The sequence below is a fragment of the Oncorhynchus nerka genome, linkage group LG27 (genome assembly GCF_034236695.1).
Source record: "Oncorhynchus nerka isolate Pitt River linkage group LG27, Oner_Uvic_2.0, whole genome shotgun sequence".
NCBI lineage: Eukaryota > Metazoa > Chordata > Actinopteri > Salmoniformes > Salmonidae > Oncorhynchus > Oncorhynchus nerka.
The window spans coordinates 7,577,949-7,602,964 of NC_088422.1; the positions used below are offsets into that span (position 1 = coordinate 7,577,949).

Below are 25,016 nucleotides of genomic sequence, written 5' to 3' on the forward strand. Positions count from 1 at the left end.
TTTGTGTTTGTGGGTTCTTGTTCTACGTTTAGTTGCCTGGCTGCACTATCCATATTAGCTTCATGTATCGTTTTGTTATTTTGTTCGTTTGTTCAGTGTTTCGTTCTTTATTAAAGAAGAATGTAAGCTCACTACGCTGCGCCTTGGTCTCCTCCTTACGACGGTCGTGACAATCTCTCCTGACAGATCCTCTGTCAGTGTCTCTGGGGATGACCACAACATACAGTAATGTTACTCTGTTTTATACAACGGGTGGGTCTAACCCTGAACGCTGATTGGTTAAAACCGCAATCCAGCCGGTGTCTATTCCACAAGTTGCCAACCGGCTAAATCTATGACGTTAAAATGCCTATTTACTCTATTGTTCCATCTGACTGCGCAATCCACTGTCTCATCAGCCCAGCCAGGCGATTTATGAACTTGATCTGTTCTATAAAAAAAATATATAAACATTTCGTCACATTTCCTTTAGACTAACATTTTGTTTTCAACGGCGGACATTTGTGTAAACCTTCCATAGGCTTCCAACCTTCTTCCTTCCTCCATTCCAAACCGTCCGTCTCTCCGACATTTGCAGCATCTCTAGCAACTCTAGATTAGTGTCGGGACTTATATCTTGTGGAAGGATGAAATAGTAGGAATGAATTAATGAATTAGATGGAGATGATGAAATCCAGAAGTGTAGTGGCCATCCAGCACCGATTATCAAACAGCCCTGATCTAACCGGGTCTGAATCAATCCCTGATTAGATGGAGATGATGAAATCCAGAAGTGTAGTGGCTCTCCAGCACCGATTATCAAACAGACCTAATCTAACCGGGTCTGAATCAATCCCTGATTAGATGGAGATGATGAAATCCAGAAGTGTAGTGGCTCTCCAGCACCGATTATCAAACAGCCCTGATCTAACCGGGTCTGAATCAATCCCTGATTAGATGGAGATGATGAAATCCAGAAGTGTAGTGGCTCTCCAGCACCGATTATCAAACAGACCTAATCTAACCGGGTCTGAATCAATCCCTGATTAGATGGAGATGATGAAATCCAGAAGTGTAGTGGCTCTCCAGCACCGATTATCAAACAGCCCTAATCTAACCGGGTCTGAATCAATACCTGATTAGATGGAGATGATGAAATCCAGAAGTGTTGTGGCCCGCCAGCACCGATTATCAAACAGCCCCGATCTGACCGTATGCAGCACCATTACGATAAGATACATGAAAATATACTGTGTGAATTTACATTTACATTTTAGTAATTTTAGGAAGGATGAAATAGTATGAATAAATTAATCCAAATAACGTTTTTAATGAAAATATGTCAATCATTATTTGAATAGGTTGGTAACCCGTATAAAAGTGATAATGCCCGAGAAGCCGGTTTGCCGGCCCTCGACTCGGGCCAAACAACACCCGTGTCAATATATCCTCCAAACACTGGATTCTCTGGCATTTTCACTTAAATATGTCAAACACCCGATTCCATGGGGATGATTACATACATTAATGTTACTCATATCTCTCTCTCCCAGGAGGAGGTGAGATTCAGTCACATAGCTATTGTAATTTATTCTCCATTGTTGAGAGACATTATCGGACCACTGTGTAAAACACAAACCCCTTTCGTGGTGCAACGATAATCACACCAAACCTTCACTTCAGAAGATAATGGTATTGTTTTAATGACATTACTATAAAATCCATAAAAATCCATCTCCAACTTTATTTTTACAAATCCAAGCACTCCCAGAAGAACCAGAAGAAAGAACCCAAGACAATTCTGTTCAGTCTTGGATAGCACCACCTGTCTAACCACCGATGACAACAGTCTTGGATAGCACCACCTGTCTAACCACCGATGACAACAGTCTTGGATAGCACCACCTATCTAACCACCGATGACAACAGTCTTGGATAGCACCACCTGTCTAACCACCGATGACAACAGTCTTGGATAGCACCACCTGTCTAACCACCGATGACAACAGTCTTGGATAGCACCACCTATCTAACCACCGATGACAACAGTCTTGGATAGCACCACCTGTCTAACCACCGATGACAACAGTCTTGGATAGCACCACCTGTCTAACCACCGATGACAACAGTCTTGGATAGCACCACCTGTCTAACCACCGATGACAACAGCCTTGGATAGCACCACCTATCTAGCCACTGATGACAACAGTCTTGGATAGCACCACCTATCTAACCACCGATGACAACAGTCTTGGATAGCACCACCTATCTAACCACCGATGACAACAGTCTTGGATAGCACCACCTATCTAACCACCGATGACAACAGCCTTGGATAGCACCACCTGTCTAACCACCGATGACAACAGTCTTGGATAGCACCACCTGTCTAACCACCGATGACAACAGTCTTGGATAGCACCACCTGTCTAACCACCGATGACAACAGTCTTGGATAGCACCACCTGTCTAACCACCGATGACAACAGTCTTGGATAGCACCACCTGTCTAACCACCGATGACAACAGTCTTGGATAGCACCACCTGTCTAACCACCGATGACAACAGTCTTGGATAGCACCACCTATCTAACCACCGATGACAACAGTCTTGGATAGCACCACCTGTCTAACCACCAAATGACAACAGTCTTGGATAGCACCACCTGTCTAACCACCGATGACAACAGTCTTGGATAGCACCACCTATCTAACCACCGATGACAACAGTCTTGGATAGCACCACCTGTCTAACCACCGATGACAACAGTCTTGGATAGCACCACCTGTCTAACCACCGATGACAACAGTCTTGGATAGCAACACCTATCTAACCACTGATGACAACAGTCTTGGATAGCACCACCTGTCTAACCACCGATGACAACAGCCTTGGATAGCACCACCTATCTAACCACCGATGACAACAGTCTTGGATAGCACCACCTGTCTAACCACCGATGACAACAGTCTTGGATAGCACCACCTGTCTAACCACCGATGACAACAGTCTTGGATAGCACCACCTGTCTAACCACCGATGACAACAGTCTTGGATAGCACCACCTGTCTAACCACCGATGACAACAGCCTTGGATAGCACCACCTGTCTAACCACCGATGACAACAGTCTTGGATAGCACCACCTAACTAACCACCGATGACAACAGTCTTGGATAGCACCACCTATCTAGCCACCGATGACAACAGTCTTGGATAGCACCACCTATCTAACCACCGATGACAACAGCCTTGGATAGCACCACCTGTCTAACCACCGATGACAACAGTCTTGGATAGCACCACCTGTCTAACCACCGATGACAACAGTCTTGGATAGCACCACCTGTCTAACCACCGATGACAACAGTCTTGGATAGCACCACCTGTCTAACCACCGATGACAACAGTCTTGGATAGCACCACCTGTCTAACCACCGATGACAACAGTCTTGGATAGCACCACCTGTCTAACCACCGATGACAACAGTCTTGGATAGCACCACCTATCTAACCACCGATGACAACAGTCTTGGATAGCACCACCTGTCTAACCACCGATGACAACAGTCTTGGATAGCACCACCTGTCTAACCACCGATGACAACAGTCTTGGATAGCACCACCTATCTAACCACCGATGACAACAGTCTTGGATAGCACCACCTGTCTAACCACCGATGACAACAGTCTTGGATAGCACCACCTGTCTAACCACCGATGACAACAGTCTTGGATAGCAACACCTATCTAACCACTGATGACAACAGTCTTGGATAGCACCACCTGTCTAACCACCGATGACAACAGCCTTGGATAGCACCACCTATCTAACCACCGATGACAACAGTCTTGGATAGCACCACCTGTCTAACCACCGATGACAACAGTCTTGGATAGCACCACCTGTCTAACCACCGATGACAACAGTCTTGGATAGCACCACCTGTCTAACCACCGATGACAACAGTCTTGGATAGCACCACCTGTCTAACCACCGATGACAACAGCCTTGGATAGCACCACCTGTCTAACCACCGATGACAACAGTCTTGGATAGCACCACCTAACTAACCACCGATGACAACAGTCTTGGATAGCACCACCTATCTAGCCACCGATGACAACAGTCTTGGATAGCACCACCTGTCTAACCACCGATGACAACAGTCTTGGATAGCACCACCTGTCTAACCACCGATGACAACAGTCTTGGATAGCACCACCTATCTACCCACCGATGACAACAGTCTTGGATAGCACCACCTATCTACCCACCGATGACAACAGCCTTGGATAGCACCACCTATCTAACCACCGATGACAACAGTCTTGGATAGCACCACCTATCTAACCACCGATGACAACAGTCTTGGATAGCACCACCTATCTACCCACCGATGACAACAGTCTTGGATAGCACCACCTATCTACCCACCGATGACAACAGTCTTGGATAGCACCATCTAACCACCGATCTAGTCACATTATCCCCCTGCTTGGTACATGCAGCACAGGGGTTGGTCTATATGGATGTTTGGGGGATGGTCTATATGGATGTTTGGGGGTTGACCTATATGGATGTTTGGGGGTTGACCTATATGGATGTTTGGGGGTTAGTCTATATGGATGTTTGGGGGTTGGTCTATATGGATGTTTGGGGGTTGGCCTATATGGATGTTTGGGGGTGGTCTATATGGATGTTTGGGGGTGGTCTATATGGATGTTTGGTGGTTGACCTATATGGCTGTTTGGGGGTTGACCTATATGGATGTTTGGGGGTTAGTCTATATGGATGTTTGGGGGTTGGTCTATATGGATGTTTGGGGGTTGGCCTATATGGATGTTTGGGGGTGGTCTATATGGATGTTTGGGGGTGGTCTATATGGATGTTTGGGGGTGGTCTATATGGATGTTTGGGGGTTGGTCTATATGGATGTTTGGGGGTGGTCTATATGGACGTTTGGGGTTGACCAATATGGATGTTTGGGGTTGGCCTGTATGGATGTTTGGGGGTTGACCTATATGGATGTTTGGGGTTGGTCTATATGGATATTTGGGGTTGGCCTATATGGATGTTTTGGGGGTGGTCTATATGGATGTTTGGGGGTGGTCTATATGGATGTTTGGGGGTGGTCTATATGGATGTTTGGGGGTTGGCCTATATGGACGTTTGGGGGTTGACCTATATGGACGTTTGGGGGTTGACCTATATGGATGTTTGGGGGTTGACCTATATGGATGTTTGGGGGTTAACCTTTATGGATGTTTGGGGGGTAGTCTATATGGCTGTTTGGGGGTTGGTCTATATGGATGTTTGGGGGTTGGCCTATATGGATGTTTTGGGGGTGGTCTATATGGCTGTTTGGGGGTTGGTCTATATGGATGTTTGGGGGTTGGCCTATATGGATGTTTTGGGGGTGGTCTATATGGATGTTTGGGGGTTGGCCTATATGGATGTTTTGGGGGTGGTCTATATGGACGTTTGGGGTGTACCTCCTTAATTAACAAATATTCTATATTATTGTGCTTCTGGAGAGATATGATACAAAGCACATTTCTGCTCAAGTAGAAATAGTATCTAATTCAGGCTACGAGATACGATATACCATATAAAAGGGCTAAAGAGGAACATACTGTCCCAGTTTCCACTAGATTTCAGACCGCATATAGTATGAGCATCACTTATAGCCACTCAACATCACTGCACTTCACAGCTCAAGAAACTCCTTTTTCTCTCTCTCTCTCTCTCTCTCTCTCTCTCTCTCTCTCTCTCTCTCTCTCACATACACACACACACACACACACACACACACACACACACACACACACACACACACACACACACACACACAGTCCTCCCTAGATGATGCATGGTATTGGAGATAGCCCGTTTCTAATCCGGCCTAATGGGCTTGAAGAAAATCTGTGGATTTATAGACCATTAGGGAACGTTGAGCGAGGGAGACAATTCTCATCTCGTGGCCATGTTCATTAGCCAGTAGTTCTGAAAAGTAGCACTCGCAAGGTGAATGTGGTCCCAAAACAAATTGCGTACTACATTGTGCCACGTCATTGCTCTGTCTCTCTCTGCTCTGTCCACTGAGTTGTTGGGCCCCGCCCTGCAACCACATTGGAAAACAGTGGGTAGGCTCCTTGCTAGCTGTCACTCAAATGCGAGGGGCTGAAGCTCATTGGCTAGAACTGCTAGGAGTCGTGGGGGGGGGCAAATGGCGCAGGCATCTTCAAGAAAACAGCTTTCAAACTAGAGATTTCGTGGCTAATTGAGGTAAGACAGTGATTATGCTAATGGAATATACATCTACACGTTAACACATTCAGCCCAAAGCGGTAGGTTTAAAAGAATCTGTTGTTATTCAACAAAGTACCGGAGCATGTTTTTTATTTGACCTTTTTTAACTAGGCAAGTCAGTTAAGAACAAATTCTTATTTTCAATGATGGCCTAGGAACAGTGGGTTAACTGGTCTAGGAACAGTGGGTTAACTGGTCTAGGTACAGTGGGTTAACTGGTCTAGGAACAGCGGGTTAACTGGTCTAGGAACAGTGGGTTAACTGGTCTAGGAACAGTGGGTTAACTGGTCTAGGAACAGTGGGTTAACTGGTCTAGGTACAGTGGGTTAACTGGTCTAGGAACAGCGGGTTAACTGGTCTAGGAACAGTGGGTTAACTGGTCTAGGAACAGTGGGTTAACTGGTCTAGGAACAGTGGGTTAACTGGTCTAGGAACAGTGGGTTAACTGGTCTAGGAACAGTGGGTTAACTGGTCTAGGAACAGTGGGTTAACTGGTCTAGGAACAGTGGGTTAACTGGTCTAGGAACAGTGGGTTAACTGGTCTAGGAACAGTGGGTTAACTGGTCTAGGAACAGTGGGTTAACTGGTCTAGGTCTAGGAACAGAGGGTTAACTGGTCTACGAACAGTGGGTTAACTGGTCTAGGAACAGTGGGTTAACTGCCTGTTCAGGGGCAGAACAACAAATTAGTACCTTGTCAGCTTGGGGATTCAAACTTGCAACCTTTTGGTTACTAGTCCAACGCTCTAACAACTAGGCTACCCTGCCACCCCGTCTGTCTCTAAGGTGTTGGCAATACAGTCTCTCTCTCTCTCTCTCTCTCTCTCTCTCTCTCTCTCTCTCTCTCTCAACAGAGGTGCTGCATGTGGAATTCTCAACAGAGCTATGGTCATGTGTGGATTTGCAATTGGCCAGCAGTGCATATTCTCTTCCATATTAATTTCCCCCTTCTCTCTTTCTCTCTCTCTCTGTCTCTCAATTTCAATTTAAAGGCTTTATTGGCATGGGAAAAACATGTTTACATTGCCAAAGCAAGTCTCTTTCTCTCTTAATCTCAATGTAAGGGGGCTTTATTGGCATGGGGAAAAACATGTTTACATTGCCAAAGCAAGTCTCTCTCTCTCTTAATCTCAATGTAAGGGGGCTTTATTGGCATGGGAAAAACATGTTTACATTGCCAAAGCAAGTCTCTCTCTCTCTTAATCTCAATGTAAGGGGGCTTTATTGGCATGGGGAAACATATGTTTACATTGCCAAAGCAAGTCTCTCTCTCTCTTAATCTCAATGTAAGGGGGCTTTATTGGCATGGGGAAACATATGTTTACATTGCCAAAGCAAGTCTCTCTCTCTTAATCTCAATGTAAGGGGGCTTTATTGGCATGGGGAAACATATGTTTACATTGCCAAAGCAAGTCTCTCTCTCTCTTAATCTCAATGTAAGGGGGCTTTATTGGCATGGGGAAACATATGTTTACATTGCCAAAGCAAGTCTCTCTCTCTTAATCTCAATGTAAGGGGGCTTTATTGGCATGGGGAAACATATGTTTACATTGCCAAAGCAAGTCTCTCTCTCTTAATCTCAATGTAAGGGGGCTTTATTGGCATGGGGAAACATATGTTTACATTGCCAAAGCAAGTCTCTCTCTCTCTCTTAATCTCAATGTAAGGGGGCTTTATTGGCATGGGGAAACATATGTTTACATTGCCAAAGCAAGTCTCTCTCTCTTAATCTCAATGTAAAGGGGCTTTATTGGCATGGGGAAACATATGTTTACATTGCCAAAGCAAGTCTCTCTCTCTTTAATCTCAATGTAAGGGGGCTTTATTGGCATGGGGAAACATATGTTTACATTGCCAAAGCAAGTCTCTCTCTCTCTTAATCTCAATGTAAGGGGGCTTTATTGGCATGGGGAAACATATGTTTACATTGCCAAAGCAAGTCTCTCTCTCTCTAATCTCAATGTAAGGGGGCTTTATTGGCATGGGGAAACATATGTTTACATTGCCAAAGCAAGTCTCTCTCTTAATCTCAATGTAAGGGGGCTTTATTGGCATGGGGAAACATATGTTTACATTGCCAAAGCAAGTCTCTCTCTCTCTTAATCTCAATGTAAGGGGCTTTATTGGCATGGGGAAACATATGTTTACATTGCCAAAGCAAGTCTCTCTCTCTCTTAATCTCAATGTAAGGGGGCTTTATTGGCATGGGGAAACATATGTTTACATTGCCAAAGCAAGTCTCTCTCTCTTCTTAATCTCAATGTAAGGGGGCTTTATTGGCATGGGGAAACATATGTTTACATTGCCAAAGCAAGTCTCTCTCTCTTAATCTCAATGTAAGGGGGCTTTATTGGCATGGGGAAACATATGTTTACATTGCCAAAGCAAGTCTCTCTCTCTCTAATCTCAATGTAAGGGGGCTTTATTGGCATGGGGAAACATATGTTTACATTGCCAAAGCAAGTCTCTCTCTCTCTTAATCTCAATGTAAGGGGGCTTTATTGGCATGGGGAAACATATGTTTACATTGCCAAAGCAAGTCTCTCTCTCTCTTAATCTCAATGTAAGGGGGCTTTATTGGCATGGGGAAACATATGTTTACATTGCCAAAGCAAGTCTCTCTCTCTCTTAATCTCAATGTAAAGGGGCTTTATTGGCATGGGGAAACATATGTTTACATTGCCAAAGCAAGTCTCTCTCTCTCTTAATCTCAATGTAAGGGGGCTTTATTGGCATGGGGAAACATATGTTTACATTGCCAAAGCAAGTCTCTCTCTCTCTTAATCTCAATGTAAGGGGCTTTATTGGCATGGGGAAACATATGTTTACATTGCCAAAGCAAGTCTCTCTCTCTCTAATCTCAATGTAAGGGGGCTTTATTGGCATGGGGAAACATATGTTTACATTGCCAAAGCAAGTCTCTCTCTCTCTTAATCTCAATGTAAGGGGGCTTTATTGGCATGGGGAAACATATGTTTACATTGCCAAAGCAAGTCTCTCTCTCTCTTAATCTCAATGTAAGGGGGCTTTATTGGCATGGGGAAACATATGTTTACATTGCCAAAGCAAGTCTCTCTCTCTTAATCTCAATGTAAGGGGGCTTTATTGGCATGGGGAAACATATGTTTACATTGCCAAAGCAAGTCTCTCTCTCTCTTAATCTCAATGTAAGGGGGCTTTATTGGCATGGGGAAACATATGTTTACATTGCCAAAGCAAGTCTCTCTCTCTCTCTTAATCTCAATGTAAGGGGGCTTTATTGGCATGGGGAAACATATGTTTACATTGCCAAAGCAAGTCTCTCTCTCTCTTAATCTCAATGTAAAGGGGCTTTATTGGCATGGGGAAACATATGTTTACATTGCCAAAGCAAGTCTCTCTCTCTCTTAATCTCAATGTAAGGGGCTTTATTGGCATGGGGAAACATATGTTTACATTGCCAAAGCAAGTCTCTCTCTCTCTTAATCTCAATGTAAGGGGGCTTTATTGGCATGGGGAAACATATGTTTACATTGCCAAAGCAAGTCTCTCTCTCTCTTAATCTCAATGTAAGGGGGCTTTATTGGCATGGGGAAACATATGTTTACATTGCCAAAGCAAGTCTCTCTCTCTTAATCTCAATGTAAGGGGGCTTTATTGGCATGGGGAAACATATGTTTACATTGCCAAAGCAAGTCTCTCTCTCTCTCTTAATCTCAATGTAAGGGGGCTTTATTGGCATGGGGAAACATATGTTTACATTGCCAAAGCAAGTCTCTCTCTCTCTTAATCTCAATGTAAGGGGGCTTTATTGGCATGGGGAAACATATGTTTACATTGCCAAAGCAAGTCTCTCTCTCTTAATCTCAATGTAAGGGGCTTTATTGGCATGGGGAAACATATGTTTACATTGCCAAAGCAAGTCTCTCTCTCTCTTAATCTCAATGTAAGGGGGCTTTATTGGCATGGGGAAACATATGTTTACATTGCCAAAGCAAGTCTCTCTCTCTCTTAATCTCAATGTAAAGGGGCTTTATTGGCATGGGGAAACATATGTTTACATTGCCAAAGCAAGTCTCTCTCTCTCTTAATCTCAATGTAAGGGGGCTTTATTGGCATGGGGAAACATATGTTTACATTGCCAAAGCAAGTCTCTCTCTCTCTAATCTCAATGTAAGGGGGCTTTATTGGCATGGGGAAACATATGTTTACATTGCCAAAGCAAGTCTCTCTCTCTCTTAATCTCAATGTAAGGGGGCTTTATTGGCATGGGGAAACATATGTTTACATTGCCAAAGCAAGTCTCTCTCTCTCTTAATCTCAATGTAAGGGGGCTTTATTGGCATGGGGAAACATATGTTTACATTGCCAAAGCAAGTCTCTCTCTCTTAATCTCAATGTAAGGGGGCTTTATTGGCATGGGGAAACATATGTTTACATTGCCAAAGCAAGTCTCTCTCTCTCTCTTAATCTCAATGTAAAGGGGCTTTATTGGCATGGGGAAACATATGTTTACATTGCCAAAGCAAGTCTCTCTCTCTCTTAATCTCAATGTAAGGGGGCTTTATTGGTATGGGGAAACATATGTTTACATTGCCAAAGCAAGTCTCTCTCTCTCTTAATCTCAATGTAAGGGGGCTTTATTGGCATGGGGAAACATATGTTTACATTGCCAAAGCAAGTCTCTCTCTCTTAATCTCAATGTAAGGGGGCTTTATTGGCATGGGGAAACATATGTTTACATTGCCAAAGCAAGTCTCTCTCTCTCTTAATCTCAATGTAAGGGGGCTTTATTGGCATGGGGAAACATATGTTTACATTGCCAAAGCAAGTCTCTCTTCTTAATCTCAATGTAAGGGGCTTTATTGGCATGGGGAAACATATGTTTACATTGCCAAAGCAAGTCTCTCTCTCTCTTAATCTCAATGTAAGGGGGCTTTATTGGTATGGGGAAACATATGTTTACATTGCCAAAGCAAGTCTCTCTCTCTCTCTTAATCTCAATGTAAAGGGGCTTTATTGGCATGGGGAAACATATGTTTACATTGCCAAAGCAAGTCTCTCTCTCTCTTAATCTCAATGTAAGGGGGTTTTATTGGTATGGGGAAACATATGTTTACATTGCCAAAGCAAGTCTCTCTCTCTCTCTTAATCTCAATGTAAAGGGGCTTTATTGGCATGGGGAAACATATGTTTACATTGCCAAAGCAAGTCTCTCTCTCTCTCTTAATCTCAATGTAAAGGGGCTTTATTGGCATGGGGAAACATATGTTTACATTGCCAAAGCAAGTCTCTCTCTCTTAATCTCAATGTAAGGGGGCTTTATTGGCATGGGGAAACATATGTTTAAATTGCCAAAGCAAGTCTCTCTCTCTCTTAATCTCAATGTAAGGGGGCTTTATTGGCATGGGGAAACATATGTTTACATTGCCAAAGCAAGTCTCTCTCTCTCTTAATCTCAATGTAAATGGGGCTTTATTGGCATGGGGAAACATATGTTTACATTGCCAAAGCAAGTCTCTCTCTCTCTTAATCTCAATGTAAGGGGGCTTTATTGGCATGGGGAAACATATGTTTACATTGCCAAAGCAAGTCTCTCTCTCTCTTAATCTCAATGTAAGGGGGCTTTATTGGCATGGGGAAACATATGTTTACATTGCCAAAGCAAGTCTCTCTCTCTTAATCTCAATGTAAAGGGGCTTTATTGGCATGGGGAAACATATGTTTACATTGCCAAAGCAAGTCTCTCTCTCTCTTAATCTCAATGTAAGGGGGCTTTATTGGCATGGGGAAACATATGTTTACATTGCCAAAGCAAGTCTCTCTCTCTCTTAATCTCAATGTAAAGGGGCTTTATTGGCATGGGGAAACATATGTTTACATTGCCAAAGCAAGTCTCTCTCTCTCTTAATCTCAATGTAAGGGGGCTTTATTGGCATGGGGAAACATATGTTTACATTGCCAAAGCAAGTCTCTCTCTCTTAATCTCAATGTAAAGGGGCTTTATTGGCATGGGGAAACATATGTTTACATTGCCAAAGCAAGTCTCTCTCTCTCTCTAATCTCAATGTAAGGGGGCTTTATTGGCATGGGGAAACATATGTTTACATTGCCAAAGCAAGTCTCTCTCTCTTAATCTCAATGTAAAGGGGCTTTATTGGCATGGGGAAACATATGTTTACATTGCCAAAGCAAGTCTCTCTCTCTTAATCTCAATGTAAGGGGGCTTTATTGGCATGGGGAAACATATGTTTACATTGCCAAAGCAAGTCTCTCTCTCTCTTAATCTCAATGTAAGGGGGCTTTATTGGCATGGGGAAACATATGTTTACATTGCCAAAGCAAGTCTCTCTCTCTTAATCTCAATGTAAAGGGGCTTTATTGGCATGGGGAAACATATGTTTACATTGCCAAAGCAAGTCTCTCTCTCTCTTAATCTCAATGTAAAGGGGCTTTATTGGCATGGGGAAACATATGTTTACATTGCCAAAGCAAGTCTCTCTCTCTCTTAATCTCAATGTAAGGGGGCTTTATTGGCATGGGGAAACATATGTTTACATTGCCAAAGCAAGTCTCTCTCTCTCTTAATCTCAATGTAAGGGGTCTTTATTGGCATGGGGAAACATATGTTTACATTGCCAAAGCAAGTCTCTCTCTCTCTCTTAATCTCAATGTAAGGGGGCTTTATTGGCATGGGGAAACATATGTTTACATTGCCAAAGCAAGTCTCTCTCTCTCTAATCTCAATGTAAGGGGTCTTTATTGGCATGGGGAAACATATGTTTACATTGCCAAAGCAAGTCTCTCTCTCTCTTAATCTCAATGTAAGGGGGCTTTATTGGCATGGGGAAACATATGTTTACATTGCCAAAGCAAGTCTCTCTCTCTCTTAATCTCAATGTAAAGGGGCTTTATTGGCATGGGGAAACATATGTTTACATTGCCAAAGCAAGTCTCTCTCTCTTAATCTCAATGTAAAGGGGCTTTATTGGCATGGGGAAACATATGTTTACATTGCCAAAGCAAGTCTCTCTCTCTTAATCTCAATGTAAGGGGGCTTTATTGGCATGGGGAAACATATGTTTACATTGCCAAAGCAAGTCTCTCTCTCTCTTAATCTCAATGTAAAGGGGCTTTATTGGCATGGGGAAACATATGTTTACATTGCCAAAGCAAGTGAAGGAGATACAAATTTAAAAAGTGAAAAACAGAAAATAATTACACTCACAAAAGTTACAAAAGAATAAAGACATTTCAACTGTCATATTATATCTATATCCAGTGTTGTAACGATTAAAGTACAAAAGGAAAAATTAACAAACATAAATATGGGTTTTATATTTACAATGTTGTTTCTTCTTCGCTGGTTGCCCTTTTCCTGCTACTGTGACGGCACACTGTGGTATTTCACACAATAGATATTGGAGTTGATTTTTTTGGGGGGGGGGTTTGTGAGGGAAATATGTGACTCGTTTCAAGAAACTTGGGGTATGTCATGCGTCACTACTTCAAAGCCCTTTGAACATAAACTTTGTTATTTATTTATTCAATCAAAATGAATCTTCTGGAATATATGAACATTCATCTGCCTTAATAACAAGTGTGAATATAATAACAATAATATATTAATAATATAACAATAATATATTATTATTATTTTTAAATCACGAGCCTAGTTGGTTTAGCCACGGAAAAAGGCAGGAACCTTCCCACTGGCCATGATTGGCTGAGATAATGGATGGGCTGGACATGCCGGGAGATGATTTCGGATTGGTCTGCCATGTAGCATGGCTTCTGTCTATAACATGAGCTGGTCAGGTAATACGCAGCTTTTCTTTTAAAGATATCAGGTAGAAGAAGTACAGAAGTGTTGTTCTCCACTTCCTGGAAGACCGGATTTCAGTGGAATTAGAGTATGATGGCTAAAGATGTGGAGAAAATTCTGCCGTTTGATTGCAAATATGCAGAGGGAGTCGAAAAGAGAACACACACAAGGCTGTTGTATAAAACACCTGTCTCCCGGTGACATCTTCAAACTAAGGGCAACAACAGCATCCGTGACAGAGTAGGAGAAGTGTCCATCCATGTATACTTGTAAGATAGTCTCGCTAGCTACATTTTCAGATATTACACGTTTCTAATTTAGTCAGAAAGTCATTTTCATTTCAAGTTAAAAGTATACTTTTTAGCTAGCTAGCTAACGTTAGCTAGCTGGCTAATGTTAGCTAGCTGGCTAATGTTAGCTAGCTGGCTAATGTTAGCTAGCTGGCTTGCTAGATAACATTACGTGTATGATCTGTGTAGTAATTTTATTCGTTTCTCAGAGTCATTTGCATTGCTAGTTATAGACTAGTGTTAGCTAGCTAGCTAAAATTGAAACTAGTTGGTCAGCTACCTGCAGATTCATCCAGGGTAGTAACATTATGAGTTGGTATTATGGTTCATTGTTTAGCTAGCTAGCTACCTGCAGATTCATCCAGGGTAGTAACATTATGAGTTGGTATTATGGTTCATTGTTTAGCTAGCTAACTACCTGCAGATTCATCCAGGGTAGTAACATTATGAGTTGGTATTATGGTTCATTGTTTAGCTAGCTAGCTACCTGCAGATTCATCCAGGGTAGTAACATTATGAGTTGGTATTATAGTTCATTGTTTAGCTAGCTAGCTACCTGCAGATTCATCCAGGGTAGTAACATTATGAGTTGGTATTATGGTTCATTGTTTAGCTAGCTAGCTACCTGCAGATTCATCCAGGGTAGTAACATTATGAGTTGGTATTATGGTTCATTGTTTAGCTAGCTAGCTACATGTACATGTCTAAACAAAAGACTTCACTATGCAAGTAACCATTTCCATAGAATGTTCATGATGTTACTACGACAACTGTCGACAGGGTGCGTTCATGAATTTTACTCCGATTTCTGTTTTCTCATGATTTGGTTGGGTTTTAAGTGTGTTGCTGTTCTGGGGCTCTGTGGGGTCTGTTTGTGTTTGTAAACAGAGCCCCAGGACCAAATTTCTTAGGGGACCCTTATCCGGGTTCATCTCTCCATAAAGAGCAAATTGTCTATTTCTCTCTCTCTCTAAAATCTTGCTCTCTCTTTCTGTCTCTCTCTCTCTCTCTCTTTTGACTTTCCCTCTCTCTTTCTCTTTCTTTCTCTTGTTCTCTAGTGAGGCTACGAACGATAAAAAGATACTCACGCAGGCACTGAGTCGGGTCCTGGTAGGACCCCGGGTCACAGGTGGCCACGCAGTGCCTGTTGTTTAATAGCAAGGACCCCCCACAGGACGAGCACTCAAAGTCATTCTCACAGGTGGCACAGGACGACTGGCAGGCTGCAGAGGGAGAGAGAGAAGGGAGGGAGGGAGGGAATAGAGAGAAAAAGTGAATTAATCCTCATAAACATACCACATTCTTAGTTCATATACACAATTCCCTATCATGTCATTTACTGTACGTGAGTGTTCCTGAATGTCAATACCTTTCATCTCCAACCCCCTTATCAGCTGATTTCGTGAAAGCACACGCCAACAACTCTAAACTACGTTTCTCCCAACTTTCCTATCTGAATTTATATTTACATTAGAGTGCATACATTTTCATACGGGTCCCCCTGTGGGCATAAAACCCACAACACTGGTGTTGCCAACACCGTGTTCTACCAACTGAGCCACACAGGATCTGCAGTTGACTCTGACAACATGGACCAGAACACTGAGGACGTCTCCTGTTCTCACACTAAGGTAAGCTGCTAAACCAAGTTGAAAACCCAATTGGAACGTTCTCCGTTACCAGGGATTCCATTCTCATCCATTATCATTCCGGAACATTTTGATCCTAAGGGCCATGATTAGGTACTTTTCAAGTGATGGCTTGATCCCCACACTCTTTATACCTCTCTTTTCTACTGCTCTCTCTCTCTGCCTCACTCTCTCTGCCTCACGCTCTATCTGCCTCACTCTCTCTCTCTGCCTCACATTCTCTCTGCCTCGCTCTCTCTATGTCTCACTCTCTCTGCCTGACTCTTTCTACATCTCACTCTCTCTCTGCCTCACGCTCTCTCTGTCTCCCTTTCTCTGTGTCTGTCTTTAACCCTCTCTATGTCTCATTCGTTGTGTGTCTCACTCTCTGTGTGTCTCAATCTCCGCGTGTCTCGCTCTGTGTGTCTCACTCTCTGTGTCTTTCTCTTGATCTCTCTCACTAACCATCTCTCTACACTTTTCACCTATGCAATAAAATGGACACACCTCTAAACCCCTGATGGCTGAGCATGTCTTCTCTTGACCTCTGTGTTATGGCTACTAACCACTACTATCCACTACTATCCACTACTAACCACTACTAACCACTACTGACCACTACTAACCACTACTAACCACTACTACCCACTACTATCCACTACGAACCACTAATATCCACTACTAACCACTACTAACCACTACTATCCACTACTAACCACTACTATCCGCTACTAACCACTACTAACCACTAATAAACACAACTATCCACAACTAACCACTACTATCCACTACTAACCACTACTATCCACTACGAACCACTAATATCCACTACTAACCATTACTAACCACTACTATCCACTACTAACCACTACTATCCACTACTATCCACTACTAACCACTAATAAACACAACTATCCACAACTAACAACTACTAACCACTACTATCCACTAATATCCACTACTAACCACTACTAACCACTACTATCCACTACTAACCCCTACTATCCACTACTAACCACTACTAACCACTAATAAACACAACTATCCACAACTAACAACTACTAACCACTACTATCCACTACTAACCACTACTAACCACTACTAACCACTACTATCCACTACTATCCACTACTAACCACTACTATCCACTACTAACCACTACTAACCACTACTAACCCCTACTATCCACTATTAACCACTACTAACCACTACTAACCCCTACTATCCACTACTAACCACTACTAACCACTACTATCCACTACTATCCACTACTAACCACTACTAACCACTACTAACCCCTACTATCCACTATTAACCACTACTAACCACTACTAACCCCTACTAACCACTACTAACCACTACTATCCACTACTAACCACTACTAACCACTACTATCCACTACTAACCACTACTAACCACTACTAACCACTACTGACCACTACTAACCACTACTAACCACTACTATCCACTACTAACCACTACTGACCACTACTAACCACTACTATCCACTACTATCCACTACTAAACACTACTACCCACTACTATCCACTACGAACCACTAATATCCACTACTAACCACTACTAACCACTACTATCCACTACTAACCACTACTATCCACTACTATCCACTACTAACCACTACTATCCACTACTAACCACTACTAACCACTAATAAACACAACTATCCACAACTAACCACTACTATCCACTACTAACCACTACTATCCACTACGATCCACTAATATCCACTACTAACCACTACTAACCACTACTATCCTCTACTAACCACTACTATCCACTACTAACCACTACTATCCACTACTATCCACTACTAACCACTAATAAACACAACTATCCACAACTAACAACTACTAACCACTACTATCCACTACTAACCACTACTAACCACTACTATCCACTACTAACCCCTACTATCCACTACTAACCACTACTAACCACTAATAAACACAACTAACAACTACTAACCACTACTATCCACTAATATCCACTACTAACCACTACTATCCACTACTAACCACTACTATCCACTACTATCCACTACTAACCACTACTATCCACTACTAACCACTACTAACCACTACTAACCCCTACTATCCACTATTAACCACTACTAACCACTACTAACCCCTACTATCCACTACTAACCACTACTAACCACTACTAACCACTGCTAACCACTGCTAACCACTATGCTGATAACTCTAGTAGCTTTATCTCCCACTGATAACTTTAGGCAGGTTTACAGCCTCAGGACATGATGCTGACAGGATGTTACATACCAGGACATGATGCTGACAGGATGTTACATACCAGGACATGATGCTGACAGGATGTTACATACCAGGACATGATGCTGACAGGATGTTACATACCAGGACATGATGCTGACAGGATGTTACATACCAGGACATGATGCTGACAGGATGTTACATACCAGGACATGATGCTGACAGGATGTTACATACCAGGACATGATGCTGACAGGATGTAAATATCAGGACACGATGCTGATAGTATGACCTATGACCTATGTTATCATGAGGTCAAGAGGCTTCCGATTCCGGTGGCATGCACTGAACAACGTGGCCTTATCGTGGCTTTCTTTTGCAAAATGAATAGTAATTAACTGACTTGTTTTCTAAAATGATGAATTGTAAACACCATATTAAGGTGTGGAAGATTCATTGTATGACAAGAAAAAACGAGCAGGTCTATTTCAGATAGCACAGTCTGTCCGTTCACAATTCACCTGTGGGAACATGGCACCTGTCAACACCAGACAAGAGAAAGAACTGGCTGCTTACTATCCCAGAGATTGTTCGTGAGGAGATCACCTCTGCCGTTGAATGAATCACTCGCATTTCTCACTCCTAAAGCGGAAACCTTTTCAACTTAAAGTGGGAAGTCTGGAGAAGGCAGGCCAACGGGACAGAGGTACGACTCCATAATCTGGTGACAGCGCAGGCTAAATTAGAAGGGGGGCAATCCATCACCTTGAATTGTTCGCCTTGAATCGTTATCGGGGAAGGCTCTGACCTTTGCAGAGAAGAAGATCAGTATCTACCCAGATCTGAGAACTGTTAAAACAGAGAGAGATCTACAACGAGGTGAGAGCTACGCAATCTAAATCTGAGATGCTGCCTCATGCACCACCGGCAAATCTCATCCTGACCTTCCAGAACACACACAACACACTCCTTCTCCACTGCCAAGGAGGAGGCTCAAGACTTCTGTGAGAATCACATTAAAAAATATACTAACACACAAGGGGACAAGCCAATAGATCAAGGCTAACCTGAATACGTCTGGCTCAATAGTCAGGTGTACCCATCCATTCACAATCACGCAGCATAGCCTTTGGCTATAATGATGCCCTCAGCATAAGATAACAATGAGGACACCGCTTCAAGTGAATACAAGAAACAATATTAATATTAACCTCTGAGTATTGTTCTTTGTTCTTATTGTCATGGTCCAGAACCTGGATTCCCAAAGGATCCCCTATCACAACGATGACCTTAAAAACCTAAAGATGCTTTTGGGAAAACCGTATCCAGGAAATGAATACAGTGATGACACTACGCCAATTAATGAACAGTGGATAATGTAGTGAGACTGGATCTACTTCCTGGTGGGGCTACAGAGCATTGAATCACTGGGAAAACCGTACCCAGGAAATGAATACAGTGATGACACTACGCCAATTAATGAACAGTGGATAATATAGTGAGACTGGATCTACTTCCTGGTGGGGCTACAGAGCATTGAATCACTGGGAAAAATTCAACGAGATTACTTTTTTTGGGGGGGGTTGCTACTGCTAAGGAGATATTGCCAATCTCATATGTGCTACTACACGGTATCTTTTGGTATTTGTCTTCCTGTTGATTGCTGTTCACCTTCGTTTTAGGGCAGGTTATTGAATCTGGATGATAGACTGAATTTCCTTCCCATAACCTTCGTTTTAGGGCAGGTTATTGAATTTTTCTCCCAGGAAGGACTTGAATGTTTGTGAAGATCCAGATTGTAGACTGAATTTCCTTCCCATACCCTGTATATATAGGTACCCTGTATATATAGGTACCCTGTATATATATGTACCCTGTATATATAGGTACCCTGTATATATAGGTACCCTGTATATATAGGTACCCTGTATATATAGGTACCCTGTATATATATGTACCCTGTATATATATGTACCCTGTACATATATAGTAAATATGTACCCTGTATATATAGGTACCCTGTATATATAGGTACCCTGTATATATAGGTACCCTGTATATATATGTACCCTGTATATATATATATACCCTGTATATATAGGTACCCTGTATATATAGGTACCCTGTATATATATGTACCCTGTATATATATGTACCCTGTATATATAGGTACCCTGTATATATATGTACCCTGTATATATATGTACCCTGTATATATATGTACCCTGTATATATATGTCCATACTCTGTATATATATGTACCCTGTATATATCTGTCCATACCCTGTATATATATGTACCCTGTGTATATATGTACCCTGTATATATCTGTCCATACCCTGTATATATCTGTCCATACCCTGTATATATCTGTCCATACCCTGTATATATCTGTCCATACCCTGTGTATATATATATGTACCCTGTATATATATATATGTACCCTGTATATATATATATATGTACCCTGTATATATATGTACCCTATATATATATACCCTGTATATATATATATATATATATATATATATATAAATATATATGTACCCTGTATATATATGTACCCTGTATATATGTACCATGCATATATATGTACCCTGTATATATATGTACCCTGTATATATATGTACCCTGTATATATCTGTCCATACCCTGTATATATATGTACCCTGTATATATCTGTCCATACCCTGTATATATATGTACCCTGTATATATATATATGTACCCTGTATATATATGTACCCTGTATATATATATGTACCCTGTCCATATATATATATATATATATATATATATATATATATATATATACCCTGTATATATGTACCCTGTATATATGTACCATGTATATATATGTACCCTGTACATATATGTACCCTGTATATATATATGTACCTGTATATATTACTGCTACTGCTACAGTATGTTATTACTGCTACAGTATGTTATTACTGCTACAGTATGTTATTACTGCTACAGTATGTTATTACTCCTACAGTATGTTATTACTCCTACAGCTACAGTATGTTATTACTGCTACATTATGTTATTACTGCTACAGTATGTTATTACTCCTACAGCTACAGTGTATTACTACTCCTAAAGCTACAGTCTGTTATTACTCCTACAGTCTGTTATTACTGCTACAGTATGTTATTACTGCTACAGTATGTTATTACTGCTACAGTATGTTATTACAGCTACAGTATGTTATTACTCCTACAGTATGTTATTACTCCTACAGCTACAGTATGTTATTACTGCTACAGTATGTTATTACTGCTACAGTATGTTATTACTCCTACAGTATGTTATTACTGCTACAGTATGTTATTACTCCTACAGTATGTTATTACTCCTACAGCTACAGTATGTTATTACTGCTACAGTATGTTATTACAGCTACAGTATGTTATTACTCCTACAGTATGTTATTACTGCTACAGTATGTTATTACTGCTACAGCTACAGTATGTTATTACTGCTACAGTATGTTATTACTCCTACAGTATGTTATTACAGCTACAGTATGTTATTACTGCTACAGTATGTTATTACTCCTACAGCTACAGTATGTTATGACTGCTACAGTATGTTATTACTCCTACAGCTACATTATGTTATTACTCCTACAGCTACAGTGTGTTATTACTGCTACAGTATGTTATTACTCCTACAGTATGTTATTACTCCTACAGTATGTTATTACTCCTACAGTATGTTATTACTGCTACAGTATGTTATTACTCCTACAGCTACAGTATGTTATTACTCCTACAGCTACAGTATGTTATGACTGCTACAGTATGTTATTACTCCTACAGCTACAGTATGTTATTACTCCTACAGCTACAGTATGTTATTACTGCTACAGTATGTTATTACTCCTACAGCTACAGTATGTTATGACTGCTACAGTATGTTATTACTCCTACAGCTACAGTATGGTATTACTCCTACAGCTACAGTATGTTATTACTCCTACAGTATGTTATTACTCCTACAGCTACAGTATGTTATTACTGCTACAGTATGTTATTACTGCTACAGTATGTTATTACTGCTACAGTATGTTATGACTGCTACAGCTACAGTGTGTTATTACAGCTACAGCTACAGTCTGTTATTACTCCTAAAGCTACAGTATGTTATTACTCCTACAGCTACAGTATGTTATTACTCCTACAGTATGTTATTACTCCTACAGCTACAGTATGTCATAACTCCTACAGCTGCAGTATGTTATTACTCCTACAGCTACAGTATGTTATTACAGCTACAGTATGTTATTACAGCTACAGTATGTTATTACAGCTACAGTATGTTATTACTCCTACAGCTACAGTATGTTATTACTCCTACAGCTACAGTATGTTATTACTGCTACAGTATGTCATTACTCCTACAGCTGCAGTATGTTATTACTCCTACAGCTACAGTATGTTATTACTCCTACAGCTACAGTATGTTATTACTGCTACAGTATGTCATTACTCCTACAGCTGCAGTATGTTATTACTCCTACAGCTACAGTGTGTTATTACTGCTACAGTATGTTAATACTGCTACAGTATGTTATTACTGCTACAGTATGTTATTACTCCTACAGCTACAGTATGTTATTACTCCTACAGTATGTTATTACTGCTACAGTATGTTATTACTGCTACAGTATGTTATTACTCCTACAGCTACAGTATGTCATTACACCTACAGCTGCAGTATGTTATTACTCCTACAGCTACAGTGTGTTATTACTGCTACAGTATGTTATTACTGCTACAGTATGTTATTACTCCTACAGTATGTTATTACTGCTACAGTATGTTATTACTCCTACAGCTGCAGTATGTTATTACTCCTACAGCTACAGTATGTCATTACTCCTACAGCTGCAGTATGTTATTACTCCTACAGCTACAGTGTGTTATTACTGCTACAGTATGTTATTACTGCTACAGTATGTTATTACAGCTACAGTATGTTATTACTGCTACAGTATGTTATTACTGCTACAGTATGTTATTACTCCTACAGCTACAGTATGTTATTACTGCTACAGTATGTTATTACTCCTACAGTATGTTATTACTCCTACAGCTACAGTATGTTATTACTGCTACAGTATGTTATTACTCCTACTGCTACAGTATGTTATTACTGCTACAGTATGTTATTACAGCTACAGTATGTTATTACTGCTACAGTATGTTATTACTGCTACAGTATGTTATTACAGCTACAGTATGTTATTACTGCTACAGTATGTTATTACTCCTACAGTATGTTATTGAGCAGCTGCTGAAAAATGAGCTCCTGTATATATTGAGATTTAAATGGTTTTTTAGAGTGAAGTACATCGAAAAAATCAAGAGAAAACTGCAAGACTCAATAGAAGACAAAACAAGGAACAAACCAAAAAGACAGGCTTTTGAAGAAGTAACTATTTTTCATAAAATTGTACAGTTATCTTAGCTAGCTGAATTGCTAGCTGAATTGTTTACTTGTTGCTAAGCAGTTGCTAGGGACTCTCCTGGAAGAAGCTAGCTAGCTTACAAATAATAACAACAAAAAATATCTAGTTAACAGAAGAAAGGAAGACAAAATAAGGACAGAAGAAAAAGGAAAAGAAAAAGGACAACAAAGTGAAACCTCTAAAGAAACAAGAGACCATAATACAAGAAACAGCATTATAGAGAGATAGAACAACAACAACGCAGCCACTGCCAGCTAGCCTACTTCAGCAGTACTGTATCATTTGAATTATTTTAGTCAATAAGATTCCTGCTACGTAAGCTTAACTTTCTGAACATTCGAGACGTGTAGTCCACTTGTCATTCCAATCTCCTTTGCATTAGCGTAGCCTCTTCTGTAGCCTGTCAACTATGTGTCTGTCTATCCCTGTTCTCTCCTCTCTGCACAGACCATACAAACGCTCCACACCGCGTGGCCGCGGCCACTCTAATCTGGTGGTCCCAGCGCGCACGACCCACGTGGAGTTCCAGGTCTCCGGTAGCCTCTGGAACTGCCGATCTGCGGCCAACAAGGCAGAGTTCATCTCAGCCTATGCCTCCCTCCAGTCCCTCGACTTCTTGGCACTGACGGAAACATGGATCACCACAGATAACACTGCTACTCCTACTGCTCTCTCTTCGTCCGCCCACGTGTTCTCGCACACCCCGAGAGCTTCTGGTCAGCGGGGTGGTGGCACCGGGATCCTCATCTCTCCCAAGTGGTCATTCTCTCTTTCTCCCCTTACCCATCTGTCTATCGCCTCCTTTGAATTCCATGCTGTCACAGTTACCAGCCCTTTCAAGCTTAACATCCTTATCATTTATCGCCCTCCAGGTTCCCTCGGAGAGTTCATCAATGAGCTTGATGCCTTGATAAGCTCCTTTCCTGAGGACGGCTCACCTCTCACAGTTCTGGGCGACTTTAACCTCCCCACGTCTACCTTTGACTCATTCCTCTCTGCCTCCTTCTTTCCACTCCTCTCCTCTTTTGACCTCACCCTCTCACCTTCCCCCTCTACTCACAAGGCAGGCAATACGCTCAACCTCATCTTTACTAGATGCTGTTCTTCCACTAACCTCACTGCAACTCCCCTCCAAGTCTCCGACCACTACCTTGTATCCTTTTCCCTCTTGCTCTCATCCAACACTTCCCACACTGCCCCTACTCGGATGGTATTGCGCCGTCCCAATCTTCGCTCTCTCTCCCCCGCTACTCTCTCCTCTTCCATCCTATCATCT

General features: G+C 41.6%; 1 protein-coding gene across 1 annotated transcript in view; it reads right to left on the reverse strand.

Annotated features, from left to right (window-relative positions):
- Window positions 1-25,016, reverse strand: part of LOC115127105 (extracellular matrix organizing protein FRAS1-like) — a 521,989-nt gene that overhangs the window by 284,719 nt on the left and 212,254 nt on the right. Inside the window, 1 exon segment of the mRNA XM_065011350.1 lies at window positions 15,474-15,608. Within this exon segment, the coding sequence (XP_064867422.1) occupies window positions 15,474-15,608 (135 nt within the window).